Source organism: Ranitomeya variabilis, chromosome 7 (assembly GCF_051348905.1).
Source record: "Ranitomeya variabilis isolate aRanVar5 chromosome 7, aRanVar5.hap1, whole genome shotgun sequence".
Taxonomy (NCBI): Eukaryota; Metazoa; Chordata; class Amphibia; order Anura; family Dendrobatidae; genus Ranitomeya; species Ranitomeya variabilis.
This window is the reverse complement of record NC_135238.1, coordinates 101,920,610-101,940,088: the sequence shown is the minus strand read 5'-3', so window position 1 is coordinate 101,940,088 and position 19,479 is coordinate 101,920,610. Positions and strand designations below refer to the sequence as shown.

Below are 19,479 nucleotides of genomic sequence, written 5' to 3'. Positions count from 1 at the left end.
AGCTACATATGGGGTATTGCCATGTTCAGAAGAAATTGTGTGCTAAATGTTGGTGTCATTTTGAGCAAATGTGAAGTCTGGGACTATAGCAAAATTCTTGCGGTAATTTGATTAATTATTTTTTCTTCACCACCCAATGGTATGAAATTCAGTGACACACATGTGGTCGCAATATGATCACTGCACTCCTATCTCAATTCACTGAAGGTTTAACTTCTAAAATAAGGTCACTTATGGGGGGTCTCCTGTTCTGGGACCCCAAAACCATTCCAGCAAAATATGAACCATAGAAACAATCTAAACTGGCGCTTCTCACTCGAGGAGGAAGGGGAGAAGAAGCTCAGAAGCAGCTGGCGATTGTCACAGGTTTTGTGTGGATCCCTGTAAATGGTGATGAATGGAAATAAATATACAGTTTAGCATGGTGATTTCTGTGTATTTATTTCCAAAATGTGAACTACAATTTGGCGGTCCTCCACTTCTTAGCTTTGCACTGTGTATATGTGTGTATTAGCATACTAAGGAGAATTTACCAATGATATTTTGTGGTACAATTTCTTCAATTAAACCTTTTGAAAATTGAAAGTTGAAAACTTGAGGCCAAAGTAACATTTTAGTTGAAAAAAAATGGTAATTTCCAATGACTCAGCACAATGTTATACAATTCTGTAAATTGCTTATTAATAATAATAATAACAATAATAATAATAATAATAATAATAAAAATCTATATAGCACCAACATATTCTGCAGTGCTTTACAGTTCTTGCACATATCAGCATCGCTGTCGCCCATGGGGCTAACAATCTAAATTCTCTATCCATATTCCATATATGGAATGTGGGAGGAAACCGGAGTACCCGGAGGAAACCCACGCAAACACGGAGAGAACAAACTCCTTGCAGAAGTTGTCCATGGTGGGATTCTAACCCAGGACTCCAGTGCTGCAAGGCTGCAGTGCTAACCACTGAGCCACCGTGTTTCCCCTTAAGAATTAAAAATGTTCACTACACTGGTAGATGAATTTCAGGAAGCTAGGTGCATGTTCTGTAGAGGTCTTGACAGAAATTGAGCATACTGCATCATCTCGAACGTCATACCCATCTTTCCCGAGACTTTCATACAAAAACTAAATCATTACATAGTGATTACATAATTATTAAGGTTGAAGGAAGACTGTAAGTCCATCTAGTTCAACCCATAGCCTAACCTAACATGCCCTAACATGTTGATCCAGAGGCAGGCAAAAGAAAACTCATGTGGCAAAGAGTAAGCTCTGCCCAGCGATGTAGTATATTGCCCAGCGACGTAGTATATTGCCCAGCAACGTAATATATTGCCCAGCGACGTAGTATATTGCCCAGTGACGTAGTATACAGCACAGAGCCACATAGTATATTGCCCAGTGAAGTAGTATATTGCCCAGTGACATAGTATACAACACAGAGCCACGTAGTATATTGCCCAGCGACGTAGTATATTGCCCAGTGACGTAGTATAATGCCCAGTGACTCATGTCGGACACTGTTCAGACCAGGTCGTCTGACAGACAGCGGCAATTCCGCATTTGACCACTGTTTGCTCATTGGCGTCGGCTAGTTTTTGTCTGGCTGCTCCAGGGTTAATTTACCTGATCCTCGGATTGGAAGCTGGGCCATGCCCATTTCCTTTAAATGGTTCTCCTGATCTTTGGGCGTCGCCGATTATAGCTTCTGTCTTATCCCTAGTTATCTCGGTCCAGAGTGGTGAGCTGGTTGTTGGAGAATCGTTGCTGGTGGTGTATTTACCTTTGTCTTATTTACTCCTTCCTATATTTGTATTTATTTTGCCCTGCACATTTATAGTGTATTCCTGATTGACTGCGGCGTGATGTATTTTTTCCTTTATCCTTGTTTGTTATAACTGTGGGTATTGGTCTATTGCATTCACTGGGTGGTGGGTGGTAGTATTCAGTCTAGGGCTGAATCAGGAGTCAGGGCGAGGGTGGAGGCCTGGACATGCACACCTTCAGTGTAAACTTCAGGTAGAGGGTCAGACAGGGTTTCCCTAGTCTGAGGGAAATTGCAGGGGCCCGGGTTATTATCTCTCGCCCTCATTGTCTCCCCATGACATTATAGTCGGCCTTACAAAAACAAAAAAAAAGGGTTCCTTTTTTTTTTTTTTTCTTCTCTGTGTTTTGTCATGGATCCCATGACTTCCATAACCCGCCAGTTGGAGGCACTGTTTCTACAGGTCACTGAGTTGAGGGGAGCAGTGCAGCAACAGGGACTAGCAGTATCTAATATACAAGCTGGAGCGACAGGAGGAGTTAATGAGCCCAAGTTTCCTTTGCCTGAAAAATTTGCTGGGGAACGCAGTAAATTTGTTTCTTTTCGTGAAGCTTGCAAACTGTATTTCTGTATGCGCCCGATCTCCTCTGGTAATGAGGATCAACGTGTGGGCCTGGTGTTGTCATTATTAAGCGGAGATCCCCAAGTATGGGCATTTTCGTTGCCGTCTGATTCCGCTGCATTTAACTCAGTGGAGAGTTTCTTTTCTGCTCTAGGACACATTTACGACGATCCAGACAGAATGGCTCTAGCAGAATCTAAGTTACGCACTATTTGCCAGGGGGAGCGTGTTGCAGAGGATTACAGTTCTGAATTTCGCCGCTGGGCGGTTGACACTCAGTGGAAAGAGCCAGCATTGGGGAGTCACTTTATTCATGGAGTTTCTAATAGGGTTAAAAAAGCCCTCCTGATGTACGAGACTCCTACTTCACTAGATTCCGCTATGAGTCTTGTTGTCTGCATTGATCGCCGTTTGCGTCAGGGGAATCATGAGACGCCACATGTGGGTGAAGGTTTAGGTTCACGTGAGGTTGCTGCAGGTGAGCCCACGGAATCTACGCAAATCGCAGGGGTGTCACATGTTAAGAATCGTACCCCTGTACTCAGGAAGCAGGGAGCCTGTTTTTTCTGCGGTAAAACTGGTCATTTTATTAATATCTGTCCTCTGCTGTTAAAGAAAAACGCAACGGCGGAAAACTTCTGAGCTCAGAGGGTGTGGAGGAGTCCAATCTGAGCTTATGCATATCCTCCATGATGATTTCTCAGTGCATGCTCCCTGCCAAAGTTGTTGTCGCTGGCAGAGAGATACCAATCACTATTTTTGTGGATAGTGGTTCCGCCACAAATCTCATTGATGAGGAGTTTGCGCGCACTGCTGGTTTTAAGATTGAAAAACTGCCTCATCCTATCCGTGTAGTCACCATCAATTCTGTTCCTCTTCCACAGGGGGAGATTACTGAGTTTGTGGCTGAGGTTAAACTCCACATTGGGGTTCTTCATTTCGAGCAGGTCACATGTAAGGTGCTCAAGAGTCTTCCGGCACAATTGGTTCTGGGTTTTCCATGGTTGTCTACACACAACCCAGTGATTGACTGGAAAACTCAGGACATAAACCAGTGGAGTGATTTCTGTCAGGAGAATTGCCTGGCCACATGTGTGTCCGCTGTGACTTCAAACGTTCCTGAGTCACTTCAGAATTATGCGGATGTGTTCTCTGAGAAGGGTTGTTCAGAGTTGCCACCACACCGCTCCTATGACTGTTCTATCAGGCTTAAACCAGGGGCCAAGTTGCCTAAAGCAAGGATGTTCAACATCTCCGGTCCGGAGAGACAAGCGCTCAAGGATTACATTTCTGAAAGTTTGAGCAAAGGGCACATCAGGCCGTCATCCTCGCCGGTGGCAGCAGGGTTCTTCTATGTGAAGAAGAAAGATGGCGGATTACGCCCGTGTTTGGATTTCAGGGAGTTGAACCAGATTACGGTTCGTGATCCATACCCTATGCCACTGATACCTGACTTGTTCAACCAGGTGGCAGGTGGTAAGTGGTTTACCAAGCTTGACCTCAGGGGGGCGTACAACCTCATAAGAGTCCGTCAAGGTGATGAGTGGAAGACAGCTTTTAGTACCCCTGAGGGTCATTTTGAAAATTTGGTGATGCCTTTTGGGTTAACTAACGCACCTGCAGTGTTCCAACATTTCATCAATGATGTGTTCTCGCATGTTTTGGGGAAATTCATTATCGTGTACCTAGATGACATCCTCATATATTCTTGCGACCGTGATGCTCATTTAGATCATGTCAGGCAGGTGTTACAGCTTCTCAGAGAGAATAAGCTGTATGCTAAACTTGAGAAATGTGTATTTTTTGCTCAAGAGTTGCCGTTCTTGGGTTATATTGTGTCTGCTTCTGGTTTTAAAATGGACGCCGCTAAGGTGCAAGCGGTGCTGCATTGGGAACGTCCTGATAACCTGAACGCACTTCAGCGGTTTCTTGGGTTTTCTAACTACTATAGGAAATTTATCAAGAATTTTTCTATCATTGCTAAACCGCTAACTGACATGACTAAAAAGGGTATCAATTTCTCCGTTTGGCCTGAGGCTGCTGTTCGCGCATTTGAATTTCTCAAGAACAGTTTTGTTTCAGCCCCCATTCTTGTGCAGCCAGACGTATCTAAACCCTTTGTCGTGGAAGTCGATGCGTCTGAGATTGGTGTGGGGGCGGTACTATCTCAAGGCTCATCCTTGAGTGGTTTGCGTCCGTGCGCCTATTTCTCCAAAAAACTGTCGTCCGCTGATCGCAACTACGATATCGGCAACAGGGAGTTGTTGGCTATTAAGTTGGCCTTTGAGGAATGGCGACACTTCTTGGAGGGGTCGGTACATCAGGTCACTGTTATTACCGACCATAAGAATCTGCTGTATTTGGAGTCTGCCAAGCGTCTGTCTCCCAGGCAGGATCACTGGGCACTGTTTTTTTACGCGGTTCAACTTTGTTGTCACTTACAGACCAGGGTCTAAAAACACTAAGGCGGATTCTCCGTCCATGTGTTTTCCGGGGGGAGAACCTCGGGAAGACCCAGTACCCATTCTCCAAAAGGGTGTTGTGGTTTCAGCTCTCACTACCGAGGTTGAGGCTGAGATTGCCGAGGCTCAGGAGGAGGTACCATCTGAGCTTCCCATCAACAAATCTTTTGTACCGCTTCATCTCCGCCTAAAGGTGTTGGCGGAGCATCATGATACTGTCCTAGCTGGCCACCCAGGGGTTAGAGGTACTTTGGAGTTGGTGTCACGTCGGTTTTGCTGGCCCAAAATCCGACAGGACGTGGTCTCATATGTGTCAGCTTGCACCACGTGCGCTAGGGCGAAGACGCCCCGCTCCCGTCCTGTTGGCACACTACTTCCTCTGGAGGTACCTAGTAAGCCATGGACGGAAATCTCCATGGATTTCATCACTGATATGCCTCCCTCAGCGGGGAACACGGTCATTTTGGTGATTGTGGATCGGTTTTCAAAAATGTCGCACTTTGTGTCTTTGCCTTCTTTACCTAACGCTAAGACTCTTGCTCAGGTGTTTGTGCAGGAGGTGGTCAGGCTTCATGGAGTTCCGTCTGACCGTGTCAGATAGGGGTATTCAGTTTGTAGCAAAATTTTGGAAAGCAATTTGCTCACGGCTGGGGATCAAGTTGTCTCATTCGTCTGCGTTTCATCCCCAGTCAAATGGTCAGACCGAGCGTATGAACCAAAATTTGGAGCAGTACTTGCGCTGCTTTGTCTCTGATAACCAGGAGGAGTGGTCTACCTTTCTTCCTTTGGCTGAGTTTGCCATCAATAATCACCGCCAGGAGTCGTCTGGGGAGTCTCCGTTTTTTTGTGTTTACGGGCTACATCCTCAGTTTTGTACGTTGAGTCAGAGAGGCTCTTCCGGAGTTCCGGAGGAAGACCAGTTAGGAACACAATTGTCATCAGTCTGGAGGAGAGTTAAACAGCGCCTGTTGAGTGTGGGTGCTAGGTACAAACGTGTGGCTGACAGTAGGCATGTGCCAGGTCCGGACCTGAGTGTGGATGACTGGGTGTGGTTATCCACAAAAAACATAAGACTCAAGATACCGTCCCTTAAATTGGGTCCACGGTTTATTGGTCTATTTAGGGTCACCGCCGTCATTATCCCAGTAGCGTACCGACTGGAGCTCCCTACGGTGTATAAAATACACAACGTGTTCCACAGGTCTCTTCTTAAGAAGGTGGTGGGTTCTGTGGACGCGGCGCCTATGCCACCTCCTGTCTTGGTGGATGGTAACCTAGAATTTGAAGTCTCCAGGGTGGTTGACTCTCGTATGGTGCGCCGCACTTTACAATACTTGGTACACTGGCGTGGTTATGGGCCTGAGGAGAGGTCCTGGGTACCAGCCTCGGACATTCATGCGGATCGGCTAGTCAGGTGTTTTTATCGTCTCCATCCGGACAAGCCGGGTCCTATAAGCCGTGAGGGCCCTGGGATCCATCGTAGAAGGCAGGGTACTGTCATGTCGGACACTGTTCAGACCAGGTCGTCTGACAGACAGCGGTAATTCCGCGTTTGACCACTGTTTGCTCATTGGCGTCGGCTAGTTTTCGTCTGGCTGCTCCGGGGTTAATTTATCTGATCCTCAGATTGGAAGCTGGGCCATGCCCATTTCCTTTAAATGGTTCTCCTGATCTTTGGGCGTCGCCGATTATAGCTTCTGTCTTATCCGTAGTTATCTCGGTCCGGAGTGGTGAGCTGGTTGTTGGAGAATCGTTGCTGGTGGTGTATTTTCCTTTGTCTTATTTACTCCTTCCTATATTTGTATTTATTTTGCCCTGCACATTTATAGTGTATTGCTGATTGACTGCGGTGTGATGTATTTTTTCTTTTATCCTTGTTTGTTATAACTGTGGGTATTGGTCTATTGCATTCACTGGGTGGTGGGTGGTGGTATTCAGTCTAGGGCTGAATCAGGAGTCAGGGTGAGTGTGGAGGCCCTAGACATGCACACCTTCAGTGTAAACTTCAGGTAGAGGGTCAGACAGGGTTTCCCTAGTCTGAGGGAAATTGCAGGGGCCCGGGTTATTAGCCTTCGCCCTCATTGTCTCCCTGTGACAGTGACATAGTATACAGCACAGAGCCACATAGTATATTGCACAGTGACGTAGTATATTTGCCCAGTGACGTAGTATATTGCCCAGTGACGTAGTATATTGCCGAGTGACGTAGTATACAGCACAGAGCCACATAGTATATTGCACAGTGACGTAGTATATTGCCCAGCGACATAGTATACAGCACAGAGCCACGTAGTATTTTTCCCAGCGACGTAGTAAACAGCACAGAGCCACGTAGTATATTGCCCAGTGACGTAGTATATTGCCTAGTAACGTAGTATACAGCACAGAGCCACGTAGTATATTGCCCAGTGACATAGTATACAGCACAGAGCCACGTAGTATATTGCCCAGCCACGCAGTATATTGGGCAGTCACGTAGTATATTGCCCAGCTACGTAGTATATTGCCCAGCCACGTATGTCACAGGTTAAAAAAATAAACATATACTCACCTTCCGCAGGCGCGTTGTAGTTCTGTCGCCTGTGTGGGGTGCAGGCGGCAGCTTCCGGTCCCAGGGTGTGATGATGTCGCGGTCACGTGACCGTGACGTCATGGCAGGTCCTTTTCGAGCAGGACCTGTGAGGACGTCGCGGTCACATGACCGTGACGTCATGGCAGGTCCTTCTCCCAGACCATCCTTGCCACCGGAACGTGCCGCTTGCATGGACCGGCCGGAGCATCGCGAGGAGCGGGAAAGGCTGCGGAAGGTGAGTATCTAATGATTTTTTTTTTTTTTAACATTAGATGTTTTTACTATTGACACTGCATAGGCTGCATCAATAGTAAAAACTTGATCACACAGGGTTAATAACGGCGGTAACGGAGTGCGTTACCCGCGACATAACGCTGTCCGTTACCGCCGGCATTAACCCTGTGTGAGCGGTGACCAGAGGGGTGTATGCGGGCGCCGGGCACTGAGTGCGGAGAGTAAGGAGCGGCCATTTTCTTCCGGATTGTGCGCGTCGCAGATTGGTCGTGGGCGTTTTGCCACGACCAATCAGCGACTTGGATTCCATGACAGACAGAGGCCGCGACAAATGAATATCCGTGACAGACAGAAAGACAGACAGAAGGACAGACAGACGGAAGTGACCCTAGGACAATTATATAGTAGATGTACATATATTTTCTGTTACAGCACTTTTGTGATCAAGGCCACCGAGTGGCTGAAACGTTAAAAGGTTGCCTAAATAGAATACCTCATTGCGATTGTTGCTTCGTTTTCACCATTGTTTCAATAAAAGTTTCATCTAAGCAACTCTTTTTGAATTGGATGAGTGCAGTGATTTTCTTATGTCAGGTAAGAGGTGACGGTGCTCAGGGAACCGTCCATCGGCCTATGGACTGCTTCCTGCGCATCAATTTGTATGAACTCTGGGACTCAGTCATTTGATTCTCCTGTAATATGCAGTATGGATACTTGATATAACAGCAATTTTTAAATTAATCCTACTGAAAAATGTTTGTTTTGCATGATGAAAGAAATTTCTGCTTTCCAGACCTTATTCATAGAAAGAACATTTTTTGTACCTTGCAAAAACAAACTGTGAAGGGAGAAGCACAAAATAGGGTAACACTCTAATATAGGAGTTAGAATAACAATAGTTTTCCTCACCTTGGGTGATTATGTAAAGACACAACCACTGTAAAGGTTCAAATAGCCAGCGGTTGCTGCCCCGTGGCTGGAGGAAAAATTTGAGAAATGGAAATGACCAAAGCAGGATAAAATCACATTTAATAATTGGCTTGACTGTTGGAAAGAAGTCTTTTGCTGCAGTATTCTCTAAAGGGCCTTTATTATCCACTACAAATGTGAATTCAGTACTTGCTTCTTTATAAAGTGTAAAAAATCAACAGGAGCAACAAGTTGTTTTCTTTCACACTTGATAAAGACAACAGAATGGCATTGAAGCGTGTAGTTAATAATAAAGAACCTTCCAACAATACTGCAGCAAGAGACTTCTTTACCATTTTTTGTCATTTCTTATATGCAGAATATTTTATTTAAATATAAAGATGTTAGCACTAAAATCACATGAGCTACCTTTGAAACTCTAAGACTCCAGTCATTTGTTTTGATATAAAACCATCTAGGGGTATCTGAAAAATAAAGGATAGAATTATTCATTAATAATGCATATTAAATAACAAATCTACATCAATCATAAATAGTGTGCTGACATATTTGGGGCTTACATTTTAATGCAGTTATCCTATTAAGGGGAATATTTTAGTATAGTCATACTGCCAGAACCACAGACTGCTTGAATCAGACATTGGCTGCAGTACTGCTTCCATGTATCTTTAAGGCTATGTGCACACGTTGCGGATTAGGCTTAGGAATTTCTGGTGCGGATTCTGCAGCTCTTGGCAGAAAACGAAGGTGCAGATTTGTCAAGCTTTTAGTGCGGATTTTGTGCGTTTGCACGGAATTTTCTGCACCATCAGCACAGCGGTTTGTTTTTTTGCCATTTTGCAAGTGATTCTACTGTAAATCACTTGCGGATCTGCAGAATTCTGCAATGCAAAAAAAGTTGCGGATCTGCAGGAAATCCGCAAAGTGTGCACATAACCTTACTCTGAAACTCTTATGTCTCCAGTAGCTTCTTTCAGCTCCGTTCCCCTATACAGAGTGTATGGTGAGATATCTGTAAATTTCCAAGAATGAGTTATCTGGCTGTGGCTTTAGGATGATGAAATGACTGTAAGGTTTCCTTTAAAAAGCAAGATATTAGTCCACATGTATGCCTGTAAAATCAAAGTATCTGTCAACAATTCTTGCAGTGTAATGAGGACATAATTCCTTGTGGACATATAGATAATTTATATATGTGTTTTTATTTTTAGTGTCATTTTTCAGTAAAGTAAATGAGGAATCAGAGGGGGCCCCTGACTCATAGGGGTCCACCCGGAGTAACAATCGCCCTTAACTGTATCAGTATGCACAGTATGCTGATGCGCTTAAACTCTGCGGGTAAGGCCTCCTTCACACTTCAGTCTTTTGGCGTCAGTCTGAAACATTTTCCTAAAATAGCGGATCCACCATTTTTTTTGGCGGATCCGTTATTTTCCCATAGACATACATTAGCAATGGATTGTGGCGGATGGTGTCCGTTCCATCTGCCATGCGACGGATCCGCAGAAATTTGGCGGACGTTGTCTAGACATTGATGGAAATTGTAACATTTTTTGTCTGCGCCTAATTGACGGTTCGCGACGGATCCGTCGCGACCGCCATTTCATAGAATGGCCACCTATGGGCGACAGATCCGTCGCGACCTGTCATTTGGCGGATCAGTCGCCCCAATCAGTTTTTTTCAATTGAGCGTGCTCCAAAAAGTAGATACTTTGCCCAGACAACCCCAAAACTATATAAACAGGACAGGTGGGCCTCACTCCTCAATGTGCCATCTAGAGAGAACAAAGTGCCAGCCAGCAAGACAGACAGACCCTGCCAGCAAGACAGACCCTGCCAGCAAGACAGACCCTGCCAGCAAGACAGACCCTGCCAGCAAGACAGACCCTGCCAGCAAGACAGACCCTGCCAGCAAGACAGACCCTGCCAGCAAGACAGACCCTGCCAGCAAGACAGACCCTGCCAGCAAGACAGACCCTGCCAGCAGCCAGCAAGACAGACTCTGCCAGCAAGACAGACTCTGCCAGCAGCCAGCAAGACAGACCCTGTCAGCAAGACAGACCCTGCCAGCAAGACAGACCCTGCCAGCAAGACAGACCCTGCCAGCAGCCAGCAAGACAGACCCTGCCAGCAAGACAGACTCTGCCAGCAAGACAGACCCTGCTAGCAGCCAGCAAGACAGACTCTGCCAGCAGCCAGCAAGACAGATCCTGCCAGCAGCCAGCAAGACCCTGCCAGAGACTGCCATGTGAGTACTGCCATCCAGCATGAGTTGTGTGTGTGTGTGTGTGTGCCCGCCTTGCATGTTTTTATTTTTCATACTGTGCTGGTATTTTGAATGACTGTGCTGTGACATGTGTGTGGTGTGTGTATAAATGCCGTGTGATGTGTGTGTGTGCCCGACCGCCCGCCTTGCATATTTTTAGTTTTCATACTGTGCTGGTATTTTCAATGGCTGTGCTGTGACATGTGTGTGGTGTGTGTATAAATGCCGTGTGATGTGTGTGTGCCTGACCGCCCGCCTTGCATGTTTTTATTTTCCATACTGTGCTGGTATTTTGAAAGGCTGTGCTGTGACATGTGTGTGGTGTGTGTATAAATGCCGTGTGATGTGTGTGTCCTGCATCTTTGTTATTTTTCATACATTAACATACTGTACTGGTATTTAAAATAAAGAGCAGTGTAGCTCCTACTTTCAAAAAAAAAAAAAAAATTGTAATAAAAATTCCACGAAACTGTCCGCAGTATGATTTCAAGATAAATTTAAAACTGGGTCTACATTCAATAAAGGTGTTTGAGGTTCTATATACAAATGCGGAATGCAAACCTTTGGTATAGAAAATGTTATCTGGTTTTAGAAAATAGTAACTGTAGGGTAACCATAATTAACATTTTTGGGTATTGGTATTTTAACTTTGAATGAGGGAAATTTTTTATAAGGTTGAAACTGTGTCTGGAGGAGGGGGTGGGGTAGGTTTACCAACATGCGCATGACGCATATCAAGTTTGAAGTAGTTTTGGTGTTGCTTTCAAGGAATTTTTGTGGGAAAACAGGAGGTGGAGGGTTTTGCAGCTTGCGCATCAAGCATATCAAGTTTGAAGGTAACCGTTAACACTTTTTTTTTGGTGTAATAATTTTTTTGGGGGGAATCAAAATGTATGTTGGCACACCAATACATAATCATTCTAATTAATACTGTGTTTAAATTGGAAGATTCTTAGAAGAACCAAGCAAGGGACCCAAGAGAAACGCAGCAAGGACCCAAGACAGAGGCAGCCAGGCCCCCCAAGTTTGGAAAACAGATGTAAGAATAAAGTCCCGAAAGCTGTATCTATCCTTTTGTATAGTAGCTTAGAACTCTCTTTATACGTGCAGATTCTTAGGGACCCAAGAGAAACGCAGCAAGGACCCAAGACAGACGCAGCCAGGCCCCCAAGTTTGGAAAACAGATGTAAGTATAAAGTCCCGAAAGCTGTATCTATCCTTTTGTATAGTAGCTTAGAACTCTCTTTATACGTGCAGATTCTTAGGGACCCAAGAGAAACGCAGCAAGGACCCAAGACAGACGCAGCCAGGCCCCCAAGTTTGGAAAACAGATGTAAGTATAAAGTCCCGAAAGCTGTATCTATCCTTTTGTATAGTAGCTTAGAACTCTCTTTATACTTGCAGATTCTTAGGGACCCAAGAGAAACGCAGCAAGGACCCAAGACTGACGCTGGAAAACAGGACTATAATGTCTACTTCTGGGAGCCCCCCCTCACATCGTCAGCCACCTGAGGTGATTTTTTTTTTCTTCATAGATTTTTTTTGGTACATCTCTAGTAACACATGTTTTTGAACCCTATATGTATTTATTGTTTTCACAGGAAGCTGAAGCAGAGGGGCTTCCAGTAGGAGACGGGCAGGGTGGAGAAATGAAAGGAGCGGGAGCGCATAGTGTAAGTTTTGCAGAGACAGATCCTCACATAAAACACACTACACCCAACACAAACATTCAGCACAGCACACACACAGTACATATGCCTCCTTCCAAGCACATAATTTATTAATTTTTTTATTCACAATCCGGGGCTCGACCTAGAGTTCCTCAAAGCACCTCCCATAGTCGCCGAACAGTAAGTTCCTTTTTGGTTTGGTGTTTAGTAAACTGTAAAATTCATGTGGTATAATCTTTCCCTTTATAATTTTTTTTTTTTTGTTAAGGCTTCACAGTGTGCTCCCGAACAGGCTGAGGAAGAGGAGGGGATAGATGTTGACACCCTCATCCAAGAGGTTCAAAATCGGGAGCTGCTGTGGAACATGGCGGACCGCCGCCATGCTGACCAGTTCGTCACCCGACGGGTATGGGAGGAAGTGTGCAGTGCTGTTCTGGAGAACTGGGAGGAACTTGACGCTGGGGCCCAGGATCTAGCGCGTAAGTATTCACACTTCATTACCTTATGTTAGCATGATTTAATGTGTTGTATAGTAACCAATTTTTGCTTTATCTTTCCAGGTAACAGGGTTATCGTGCGGTGGCGGTCACTCAGGGATTGCTTCAAGATGGAGTTTAACAAGGAGATGCAGGCCCTGAGTGGATCTAGAGGACGCAGGAGCAGGTGTAAATATGCCAGAGCCCTGTCGTTCCTCTGGTTGACGCTGCTGAGCAGAAGGTAAATATTCAACACCACATGTTTTCAGTCAAACTGTTAAAATGTGTAACCTTCAATTTTTTTTGGCAGCAAGGGCAATTGTAATATCAAGATACTAATTTTTTTTCTTCTTTAACAGCACTGTCTGCAGCACTCAGGAGCCTGCATCAGAGTTGCACCCCTCTGGAGCGATCTCTCAGGAGTCCGCCACCGAGGACCATGTCGACCCCTCTATATCTGTACCTTCCCTTTCTGTGATCCCTCGGCCCCATCCACAAGCGCTGGAGCAGCAGGGAAGACTTCGTCACTTGAAGCTGCAGGTGATGAGTTAGAGTTCCCTTTACCCCACCCCTCTGACACTGCTGCAACATCTAGACCACCTTTGGGGTCAGGACGGCAGCGCCAGAGAGGTCAGGAAACCGGTTTTTACGTACCGGTAATAGGATTTTACAGAGTCCACGACAGCACCCACAACGAGAGAGGGGATCCGCCCACCTTCCGGACAGGAACCTACAGGTTAAAAAAGGGCGGCCCCCCCTCGCCCTCCAGTTTGTGTTCCAGAGTACAAGGGATACCGCCAATGAATCAGTACATGACAATATTATCTTAAACACTACTAAATACCACCACCTCTATAGAGTGATCTCTAAAGCACACCCTCAACAGAGTGCAGGAATAAGTAACTAATTACAGGGGGGGAATGTATGGGTGCTGTCGTGGACTCTGTAAAATCCTATTACCGGTACGTAAAAACCGGTTTTCCTATCGCCACGACAGCACCCACAACGAGAGACTTTCAAAGACTATTAACTGGGAGGGACCACAGCACTAAGCACTGAGCGGCCAAACTGTAAGGTGGAATTAGCAGATAGATCAAGGCGATAGTGCTTATAAAAGGTGGAAGGTGATGACCAAGTTGCCGCCTTACATATCATTTCAATGGGGACATCTGCCTTCTCCGCCCAGGATGATGCCATGGCCCGAGTGGAGTGTGCCCTGATGCCTTCAGGTGGTGTTACTCCCTTGGCAGAGTAGGCAAGACATATTGCTTCTCTAATCCATCTGGCGATAGAGCTTTTCGTGACACCAGAACCTTTTTTCCGATTCTGGAAAGAAATAAACAGAGCCCTACTCTGCCTCCAGCTTTGTGTCCTATCCAGGTATTCTAATATTACCCTCTTAACATCTAGTGTGTGATATTTTTTCTCCTCATCTGAACCCGGATTTTCATAGAAAGATGGTAAATAAATTTCCTGACTCCTATGGAATTTAGTTGCCACTTTTGGCAAGTACGCAGGATCAGGTTTTAAGACAATTTTATCTTGGAGAATTATCAAGTAGGGAGGATCTACTGACAAGGCATGAATATCACTGACCCTTCTGGCAGATGTTAACGCTAAGAGCAGGGCTGTTTTTAAAGTTAGATTTTTAATCGAAATAGATTCTAAGGGCTCAAAGGGGGGTTCAGTCAATGCCTCAAGCACCAAGTTGAGGTCCCAAGGAGGTACCCTGGCAATATGGATTGGGTTAGAACGCTGACATGCTTTAATAAATCTAGCCACCCATCTATTACCAGCTATGTCACTGTTGTACAGAGCTCCTAGGGCTGATACATGAACTCTTAGAGTGTTGACCGCTAGACCCAACTCCCAGCCCTTTTGAACGAATTCTAAAATGGCTGAGATCGGAGCATTATTCCCCAATGGTTTTTGGTAGAACATAAGGAATCTTTTCCAAATCTTTGAATAGATTTTTGTTGTAACCTCCTTCCTGCTTTTTAACAAGGTATTTACTAAAGCTTCGGAGAACCCCCTCTCCCTCAGAAGCTCCCTCTCAAGTTCCACGCTGTTAAGTGAAGAGTCTCCAAATCTGGATGACGGAATGGACCTTGAGAGAGGAGATCTGGAACCACTGGTAATACCCAGGGATCGGTGACAGACATTGTTTTGAGGAGAGAGAACCAAGGCCTCCTGGGCCAGAAGGGGGCGATTAAGATTACTCTGGCTCCTTCCTCCCGGATCTTCCTGAGAACTATCGGAATTAGACACATAGGAGGGAATGCATACGCTAGTCGGAAGTTCCAACGGACACGAAGGGAGTCTACTATGAGAGGATGGTCTGCCCTGTGTAAGGATGCGAACCTCCTGGTTTTCTTGTTCTCCCTCGTAGCAAACAGATCTATTGTCGGTAATCCCCATAGATTGACTATCTGATTGAATATGTGGTGGTTTAGGGACCACTCTCCCTGACGAAGGGAATGGCGACTGAGGTAGTCTGCTTCTATATTGAGTTTCCCTTCTATGTGAACCGCTGTCAAAGATTGTAAGTGATCTTCGGCCAGAGACAATATCTGTGCTGCAGTGGTCATTAGGGAACGTGACCTTGTCCCTCCCTGATGATTGATGTAGGATACTACAGTCATATTGTCTGACTGTATTTGAACATGTGAACTCTCCAGGGAAGGTAGCAGGGAAAGAAGAGCCTGGTTGACTGCTGACAGCTCACTTAGGTTTGAGGAGTTCTGGGACTCTAGACTTGACCAACGCCCTTGGGTTAGAATGTCTCCCATATGGGCTCCCCAACCGAACGGACTGGCATCTGTCGTGACTACGTTGTCCGGGGTGATGGTCCAGAGGACTCCTTTCGACAAATTTACTGGATTGAGCCACCATCTGAGATCGTGAAGAGTGGTAGGCGTTATACTGAACTTCTTGCTTAGAGCTCCGTGAAGATCTTTCTCTGCCTGAAGCACCTCGTACTGAAGCATTCGGGTGTGAGATTGAGCCCATCTCACCGCCGATATGCATGCCGTCAAAGAACCTAGAAGAGACATTGTGTCTCTTAAACTTAAGCTTGGAGCTTTCCTTACGGCCTTGATCTTCTGAATGATCCTTTGTTTCTTTTCTTCTGGTAGGAAGGATGCCTGCTTTTCTGAGTCTAAAAGAACTCCCAAGAATGATTGATGTCTTGTTGGTTCTAGTCTTGACTTTTTCCAGTTGATTATCCACCCGAGACCCTGTAGGGATGATATTATGGCATTTACCCTAGATGTACACTGAGCGATAGAATTTCCAATTATTAAAAAATCGTCTAGATAGGGCACCACCAGGGTTTCTCTTTCCCTGACATGGGCCATTGCTTCTGACACAACCTTTGTAAAAATTCTAGGAGCCATGGATAGGCCAAAGGGCATTGCTAAGAACTGGAAATGCTTAATCTGATGGTTTACCCATACAGCCATCCTGAGGAATTGCCGATGATCCCGGTGAACTGGAAGATGGTAATACGCATCTTTTAGATCCAACACTGACATGTAGCACCTAGGAAACAAAAGCTTAGTTGTTGATCTGATGGATTCCATTTTAAAGGCGCGGTACTGAAGATATTCATTCAATCTGCGTAAATTTATAATGGTCCTAAAGGACCCATCAGGCTTAGAGATTAAGAACAGCGGAGAATAAAAGCCAGTCTTCTCCTGATCTCTTGGTACTTCTTCAATGACTCGCTTTGTCAGTAATTGTTGAATCTCTAACTCTAAGGCCTGTTGTTGGGCCAGAGTGTCTAGTGATGTTACAATAAAACGATCTGGGGGAGTCTTCAAAAATTCTAATCTCAAGCCTGCCCCGACTACCCCCATTATCCAGGCACTAGATGTTATCTTCTGCCACTCTGCTGAGAAGAACTTTAATCTTCCACCTACTGGCAGACCTGCTTTATCTGCGTCTCCGTCTTGAGAAAGATGAAGGGTTTTTATAGTATCCACCTTTCTTTTTCTGATCCGACGACTCCCAGTCACGATTATATCCCTGCTGGTCTGACTGGAACTTCCTGAAGGGCATGCGTCTCCGGAAGGCGTTCCTAAAAGTGGGATTAAATGCTTTAGGAAATCCCTTCTTTCTATCTTCCGCCTTTGCAAGTATGTCATCCAGCACCGAGCCGAACAGGTACTCACCCCTACACGGAATAGAGCACAACTTGGCTTTAGCCTGGGCATCTCCCTTCCAAGACTTTAGCCAAAGCGCCCTTCGGGCTGCGTTTGAGAGCCCAGCCGATCTCGCAGCTAATTTCAGGGAGTCGATTGAGGCATCTGCAAGGTAAGCCGCTCCTTCTCTGACCTGAGACAGGGAGTTCAACAACTTATCCCTAGGTGTTTTTGATTTAAGTTGTTCTTCTAGCTGCGTCACCCAGACCATGATTGACCTTGCCGTACAGGTGCCTGCGATTGCAGGTTTAAAGGCTCCTGATGATGCTTCCCACACTTTTTTAAGAAGCATGTCAGCCTTTCTATCTGAGGGATCCTTAAGGAGTCCCACATCTTCTAATGGTAGTGAGGCAGTTTTTGAAGTAGAGGCTACTGCCGCATCCACTTTCGGGATTTTTACCCACTGAGACAAGGTGTCATCTTCAAAGGGATACCTCCTTTTTGCAGCCGAAGGTAAGAACCCCTTATCCAGTTTGTCCCATTCCCGTCTGACTAAATCTTTAATGGTCTCAACCACGGGGAAGGCTTTACGATTCCTCTGGTTTAGTCCTGCAAACATGATCTCCTGGGTGGTTTTTGGCTCTTTGCTCTCTGCCACCCCCATCGTTGTACGGACTGCTTTAATTAAAGCGTCCATATTTTCTGTGGAGAAACAAGGTCTTCCTTCCTCGTCCGAGGAGGCCGATGATGAGGTGTCCGAGCACTCGCCCTCTTGTAATGAAGGGCTGGAATCAGATATCACCTCCATGCTAATTTTTTCATGCCGCTTGGTTTTAAGGGATGATTTTATTTCCTCCCTAATTACTTCCCTTAAATCTGATACACGGAGGGGAGCTTCTTCCTCTAACGTGCGGCATATACACAACTGACATAGCTTTTTTAGATAGGTGTCAGGTAGTGGCTCCGTGCATAACGCACATTGCTTATGTTTGGATTTTGAGGTCTTTTTTCCCTATAAGAAAACATAGTACAGGGGACAATCTGTATCAGTCAATGGTTCAATATAAAAACTCACCACTGCTGATGAAACAATAAAGTACCGGTTTTTGAGGGGGTGAGATGCGACGTGACGTGCCAGGGTCCTGCTGCCCGCGTGCCACATCTCCAGCGTGAGATCTGCTGCTGCTCCTTTGCTCACCTAACGGTCGGTGTTCGGCGTCTCCTGTAGAAGACATGCTGCCGCACACTACTCACCAAGTGCTGCCTTCTTTTCAAAGGTCCCGCGCTCTTCCTCCCGGCCTCCTCCGGAAGTCGTTCATCTACTTCCGGGTCACAAGCGCCGACATCTTTCCAGCGTCCTGCGCGCGTGGTCGACCCGGGGCGACGTGCCTTCCCCCGGGAACGCCACTACGACCGCTCTCCACCGAGCCGGTCCCTGCCAGACGAGGGGGGAGGCTGAACACAGAACCTCCCCCGACGCTGCTTCCAGGCCCCCGACTCTGCCGTTCTCACCCGGACACCGCACAGAGGCTTGGCGGACCTGGGTAAGCTGACCTGTAGGCTCCCGCCGTCCGGACAGGAACCCAAACTGGAGGGCGAGGGGGGGCCGCCCTTTTTTAACCTGTAGGTTCCTGTCCGGAAGGTGGGCGGATCCCCTCTCTCGTTGTGGGTGCTGTCGTGGCGATAGGAAAAGGAGCTATGCCCCTGAGTTTTTGCATCTGAATGCAGCCTTCCAGAATGCCATCAAGCTTTTGGGTGAGTAAACATCTGCTGGGTACAATATGCTTAACAAAAGCATACTTGAACTCAGCAGTCGTCTGGATAGGATGCATTCAGATGCAAACCAGTCACCAAGACACTGTTTTTTTCAGTCGGTCCTCGGGCACATGGAAAATCTAACTTCTGACCTGCAGATGCATGTGATGCAAGGCTCCCACACTGCTCTAGCGCAGGCGATGTCCCAAGCCCCTCCACCTACCCTTCATGTTTCAACATCTTTCCACTCTCAAGCCGCCATATATCCTCCCGTCCATCCTCCTCCCATCCATCCTCCTCCCCGTCCATCCTCCTCCCGTCCATCCTACTTCTACTCCTTCGCCATTCCTTCCTTCCCCCCTCAGTATTTCCCAGTACCTACATTCCCCTTTCCATTCTTCCCCTTTAACTTCACCGTTCCCAATCCCACCAACACCTTCACCATACCTCCAACAGACCACATCTGTACCTCAACTCCCAGCCCAACCTCATGTTTTCACCACCCATTCCACTTCTGTTCCTCCTCGTGATGTCCTGTCCCCCACTATCGACGTGGTCCGCCCTGTCAGCCCCTCTGCTAC

The 19,479-nt window shown here is 46.2% G+C and overlaps 1 protein-coding gene across 1 annotated transcript in view; it reads right to left on the bottom strand.

Annotated features, from left to right (window-relative positions):
- PGAP1 (post-GPI attachment to proteins inositol deacylase 1) overlaps positions 1-19,479 on the bottom strand; it is a 1,745,445-nt gene that overhangs the window by 1,212,996 nt on the left and 512,970 nt on the right. Inside the window, exon 9 of the mRNA XM_077275621.1 lies at positions 8,998-9,053. Coding sequence (XP_077131736.1) covers positions 8,998-9,053 — 56 coding nt within the window. The remainder of the gene's footprint in view (positions 1-8,997; positions 9,054-19,479) is intronic.